The sequence below is a fragment of the Nilaparvata lugens genome, chromosome 3 (assembly GCF_014356525.2).
Source record: "Nilaparvata lugens isolate BPH chromosome 3, ASM1435652v1, whole genome shotgun sequence".
Taxonomy (NCBI): Eukaryota; Metazoa; Arthropoda; class Insecta; order Hemiptera; family Delphacidae; genus Nilaparvata; species Nilaparvata lugens.
This window is the reverse complement of record NC_052506.1, coordinates 3,002,873-3,009,160: the sequence shown is the minus strand read 5'-3', so window position 1 is coordinate 3,009,160 and position 6,288 is coordinate 3,002,873. Positions and strand designations below refer to the sequence as shown.

Genomic DNA, 6,288 nt, shown 5'->3' with positions numbered 1-6,288 from the left:
GCTATTATAAAACTATTAATTATTATTAAGTAGCTTATTTCTGAATGGATAAATGAATAGTTCAAGAGAGTAGATTTAGAAGGTGTTTATATGAAATAGAGAAGTCTAAATATTACCCTCTTTTCAGACTAAAACAGCAGCCAATTCAACAATATCACTGACCCTCGGTTGCAAATTCTCAATGTACCTAATTTTTGGTTTGATGGAGCTATTCGTCTATAGTTGGTGTGGACATATTATACAGGATCAGGTAATTTCATACCGAATAAAACCTCCAAGTTGAAATGAGATCTACTCCTGAATAGAAAAGTATCATAAATAACAAAATGATATTATCCAATTCAATCTTCAAAACAAAATCATTAAGCGTATGTTACTTTCATTGTTCGATAAATTGAAATTAGATAAAACTCACTCATGCCCATATACAATTATTACACTCAAGGAAGAAGACACAACAGGCTTATTTCCAAAACTGGCCCTTCTCAAATTTATTAAATATCAAAATGCCTAATCTCTAATTTAAAATAATTAGCCTATTCATTATTGACAGTTAAGTAATCAAAATAATAATTTCTCTTGCATAATTATTAGCTATTTCTCTTGCATTGTTCAAGCATTGACAGAAAACTCACTTTTCAGACGGGCAGCTTGCATGGAAGTCTCTATGAGATGGCTTGGCTTTCAAATTCTCCAAAATTCAAGAAAAATGTGCTGCAAGCCATGACTAGGGCCTTGAGACCTTGCCGACTCACGGCTGGAAAATTTTATCCAGTCGATTTCAAAACGTTTGCTGGGGTAAAAATGATTCATATTCAATTGATCCATTTCAAATTTGATGTTTTGAATCTATTCAATCCTTGATTCATACAGATTCCAATGAATGTTTACTATTAATTTAAATCATTTTTGTCAAAGTCATTCAATCTCAGCTGTTTTCCATGCATGAAATCAAGCCGGTAAACAGCTGTTTGCAGAACAAATAAACATTTGATTTTCAATACAGCATACTCCACTGTAATGAAACCATATGTTTTCTTTACAGTCGAGTATGTTTCCTAGTTCCGGAATAGGAACAGCGGAACTGATACAAAAAACCAAAGACCTTAAAGATGCATAGACTCACATGCAGCACTAGTGTTGTACTTGGAATTGAAATCGGCCATTGAGGGGGCATCCTATAAGATTATTACATACCAATGCCTTTGTAATCTCTAGTACCACAAATATATAGATATAATATCTCGTGCTAAAATACCCCAATGACAGCCTTCAATTTCAAGTAAGAGCTATCATTGGGAAGGCATAGGCATTGTAGGTATATATCTCTTTAAGGTCTTTGCAAAAAACCATCTTCAGTGCTCCAGGTGGAAATTTTGTCAACTTCCACAAAATTCCTGATTTGGAATTTGTAAACTAGGTTATGTTTATAGAATGCTTGTAGTAACTTCAGCACTAGCAGGTAATGCTTCATATTTCTCAATTATTCTTCTCTAGATGTCATGACAAAAAATAGTGTACATTACTTGGATATGAATGTCTTTTGCATTGCTTGAATGAAATTCTAGTCTCGGCTAACGCCTCGACTAGAAACATCATTTTCGCCTGCAAAAGGCTCCTTCCCGTCCATGTGACGTAAGATACCATTGCTGATCGGGATATATTGAAAGTGAGCTCCAAGTCAATCCAGGCATCATGATCTACAACCTAAAACCATAGAGTAAAGATACCGTTGAATAGAATATCTTGAAAATACCGCAGAGAAAAGATAGCATAAGATGATATCCCATGGTATAGGGCGTCTATGTTCCAAATTTCACTGTTAGCCGATAGTCCTATAGCAGTACTTTTTCGCGAAGCTATTTGACCATAGAGAAAATATAGCGTAAGTAGATATCCCATGTGTAGGACGTTTATGTTGCAACTTTTACTGTTATCTCAAGCCGATAGTTCATGTAATTTATTTATTTATTATTTATTTATTTAAATTCTTTCCCGTGAAGCTGTGTGACACTGGTAGTCTCTCATATTGTGCCATTCATACACTCTCACCCCAACAAAACAGTAGAATTCGACAATAATCAACAGTAATCAGCTTGAGATAACAGTAAAAGTTGCGACATAAACGCCCTATACAATGGGATATCTACTTACGCTATATTTTCTCTATGGTCACATAGCTTCACGAAAAAGAACTGCTATAGGACTATCGGCTAACAGTGAAATTTGGAACATAGACGCTATTGTTTCTCTGTGATGTGACGCTGGTAGTCTCTCATACTGTGCCGTTCTTACACTCTCACCCAGCAAAACAGTTATAATAGACAGTAGTCGTCAGTAATCGGCTTGAGTCAGCAAGGAATCGGCTTGAAACTTTGAACATGAACTACCTATACCATGGGATATCTTATTACACTATCTGTTCTCTGTGATAACACCTTCACGTTAATAGAATACCTTAAAAAAAATATTTTTGTTTCTGGTTGAAGAAACTGAGATTTATTTCTTGTTTTGCAGGTTTTGAAGATGTCATATTCAATGTTCACCTTCTTATATGGGATCGGGTCTCAAAAAATAGTGTTTTAATGTAACATAATAGAAGTTTCATTAATAAAAACATTCAGACAGACAGACAAAAAGATATTTATTTCAAAAAAATGCACTTTACATACAAAGTAATAATCTTATGTACTCATTATCAATATAAAACAACAACAAAGAATAAAAACAACCTCATGAATACAGTAAGCCAAATAAATCTTTAGAAAATGGTCTGCATGGGCAAAAAATGCCTGTGCGCATTTATTTATAACAACAAACATTTATAAAAATCTTGAAGTGCCCTTCATATTGTTATATTTCATAATGTTTTTATTAATTTGTTAAAAAGTAGCCTATGTGAAAGGAGTGCTTTTAAGAAGTTTCATGTATTGCTTTGATTACTTTGCTTTGAATCCGTAGTCAGAACTGATAATAGAAGTCAACTGTAGTGGGAATATGTTAATTTGAAATCGTAGTTGAAAATGGAAAATTGTATAGTACCTACCATAGAAGAAACATAGGTGCTAGTTCGTCCATTACTTTTATCTGATGATATTTGGATATTAAAACATAAGTGATTCATGTACGAGTATGTTTATCCTATTAAAGGTGACCAGACGTCCGTTTTTCTGGAGATTTGTCCCGTTGTCCCCACCAAACCTATCTGGACGCTTATTTGACCCTTTGTAGCATTTTAGAGTTATTTTTGCTCTTGCAAGTTTTATATTTCAAATACTATATTCTAATTTCTGATCATAGACTGAGCGAAGTGAGGTCTAAGGTTCAAGTCGACGGTTTGGCATTTCTCTTAAATGTTCATTTTCTGTTTAAATGTTTATATGTTGCGGCGAAACGCGGTAATAGATCTTCATGAAATTTGACAGGTATGTTACTTTTTAAATTGCGCGTCAACGTATATACAAGGTTTTTGGAAATTTTGCATTTCAAGGATAATATAAAAGGAAGAAGGAGCCTCCTTCATACGCCAATATTAGAGTAAAAATCAGACTATAGAATTATTCATCATAAATCAGCTGACAAGTGATTACACAGATGTGTGGAGAAGACAGTCTATTGCTGTATTTCCATAAGGTCTATAGTTTCAATCAGGTACTTGTGGATGAGAATACTGCGTGAGGTCTACTGTTCACAGAGCTACCAGTATTTTAAATAATATATTCTAATTTATGATTATATTCTAATTGAAAATCTGACATTTTGAAGAAGATTCATTCATCAAGAAAGTATTGACACATGAGTACATATCAATTCAATTTCAAGTGAATGACTATAATGTAGCTTTTCATTTTGTTTTTGGTAGAAACTATACAGAGTGTTTCTGAAACAGACCGACAAACATGGTGAGTTGTTTCCTTGCATCAAAATGAAGAAAAATCTGGTGTGGCGCACTAACACAACTTTCCTTGCTCATTAACCCTTGGACTACCAACCTTCTTCACATACACGGAATACCAACTGGGGTAACTGGGTCACCCCAACAAGATTTCTGTTTTATATCTTTATTCTATATTTTTTCCATTAATTCATCTATGAAATTCATTACAAAAGCTTTTAATATAATTAAAAATAAATTTATTTTGTTGAAAAATATGTTTTCAATCAAAAACTGACAGGACAAAAAAATTGAGCATTCTATCAAATAGATGTAGGGGAAATGTTGTCAAATAATTAAATTATGGCTATAGAGAAGCAATTTTTTCAAATTTAGATTTCAAGTGATCATTATGAATCAGGTTTGGCGAAAAAATGATAATTGGACATTAAATTTATATCTTATGCATTCCGATAATGGATGGAATATACCAAAAAATTGCAAGACATGGAATACCAAGCGGGGTAATAGAGTTACCCCAAGGATAAATCTGCTAATTGGAAAAATAAGAGGAATGAAATGATTTTATGAGAAAAAACAACTAAAAAGATATGATTATAACAAGTAATCAAGGTTTCAATGAAATACAACAACATTATCAACAAAAAAATGGGGAAAATGTAGTCCAATTACCCCGCTTGGTAGTGGAAGGGTTAAACTGTAAGCCCCATTCTTAAACGAGAATCATTGAAGGAAATAACATAATGACGATTGGCAGCAACATATTTGAAACTACGATCAGACTACTGTATATGTGTGTATATAATTTGATTTCAGAATACTTTTTTCTTTGTCTAAATTGTGAAATTCGATGATATTTTTTAAAAGTCGTTAAAACAGCTGTTCTACAGATGAAATATCTCGACTATGTGTTCTTTTTATGAACTGCTCTACCTACCTACCTCATGCACGAGAAGGAGGTTACAAAGTCCATTTCTCTAGAATCGGGTGGACACCCCCATCAGTTTCCCAAAAAGGAGACTCATGCCAGTTAATAGAGCTGATAAATAACTATACAGGGTATGAATTTGAAAAATTTCGGTGAAGTCATTTTTGAGAAAACCGTGAAAAGCATGGTTTTTCAGTAATCATTCGCCATTTTTTTCGCCATCTTGGATTGAATTTTATTGAATTTTTCAATGTCGGATCATCATGGTATGAGGACCTTAAGTTCAAAATTTCAAGTCAATCGGTCAATTAGGAATGGAGTTATCGTTTTCACAGTCACACACATACACACACACAGACCAACACCCAAAAATCATCTTTTTGGACTCAGGGGACCTAGAAACGTATAGAAAACTTGAAATTAGGGTACCTTATTTTTTTGGAAAGCAATACTTTCCTTACCTATGGTAATAGGGCAAGGAAAGTAAAAATGTACTAGTAGCCTGAATATGGGTCCCAAAATGCTTTATTACTGAGATAATGATGGAGGGAGATCTCAATTTTTTCTTCAAATTGTTATCATTTTAATTTTGTGGCTACCTCATCGATGTGTCACCTCAAACTTTGTCGGTCTGCTTCAGAAACATTCTGTATTACAGATGGAAGATACTGAGATATTGCAATTATTCAAATGCTAATGAATCAATTATAAGTATTAAACGAAAATCCAAATTGAATGCTGTAATTCACCCCGAAGACTTCTGCTACTGCAAATATTGACAACAGGGTAAACAGCTAGATGGAAAACCATCTAGTTTCCATCTGAGGGGGTCAGAATACAAGGGGTCCAAGTGACATTTTTCATTTTTTGTGAGTTAGCTACAGTAATCGATAGCTGAAAGTGGTAAAAATCTAGTATACAAGAGGTATAAGCCTATATGTAATCAGGCTGACATCTGTTGTAAACTTTTTAAACTACATTTTCAAATAGCTGTATATTTGATTAAACAAGGGCTCCAAGTCACTTGGATCCCTTGTTTACCGGACAACGGTTGCTCGGACCCATCAAATTAAATTTAACCTTGATTAAGCCATGTCACCAAGCAAAAGATACCTCAAGAACCAATTAGTGAATCATATAATATTGCAATGAGGTCATTAATCTTTGTTCAATTGCTGGTAAATTTGATAGATTTATGTGTAGCTAGACAATAGAGTTTTGTTTGGTAAACAAGGGGTACAAGTGTTCTTATCACTATTTAGCTGATAATTGAGAAAGGAAAGCAATTTGAGACATGAAACTGTACGTTTGATTTGGTATAAGTATACTGAATAGTTATAGGAATAGGTGAATATCATTTCATGAATGAAGAATTAAATTATGTAAGTAAACTTAGAGCTCAATTTTCTCGAAACCAACAATATGTCACTTGGACCCCTTGTATTATAACCCCTTCATCTAGTTT

The 6,288-nt window shown here is 33.6% G+C and overlaps 1 protein-coding gene across 1 annotated transcript; it reads left to right on the top strand.

The window, feature by feature from the left end:
* The first annotated feature begins 133 nt into the window (after nt 1–133).
* On the top strand, nt 134–2,621 carry LOC120350167 (odorant receptor 2a-like). The gene is made up of 3 exons (XM_039422607.1): nt 134–250; nt 643–798; nt 2,518–2,621. Exons 1-3 carry the CDS (start codon nt 182–184, stop codon nt 2,584–2,586), a joined length of 294 nt encoding a protein of 97 aa, XP_039278541.1. The 5' UTR covers nt 134–181; the 3' UTR covers nt 2,587–2,621.
* The last annotated feature ends 3,667 nt before the right edge of the window (nt 2,622–6,288 follow it).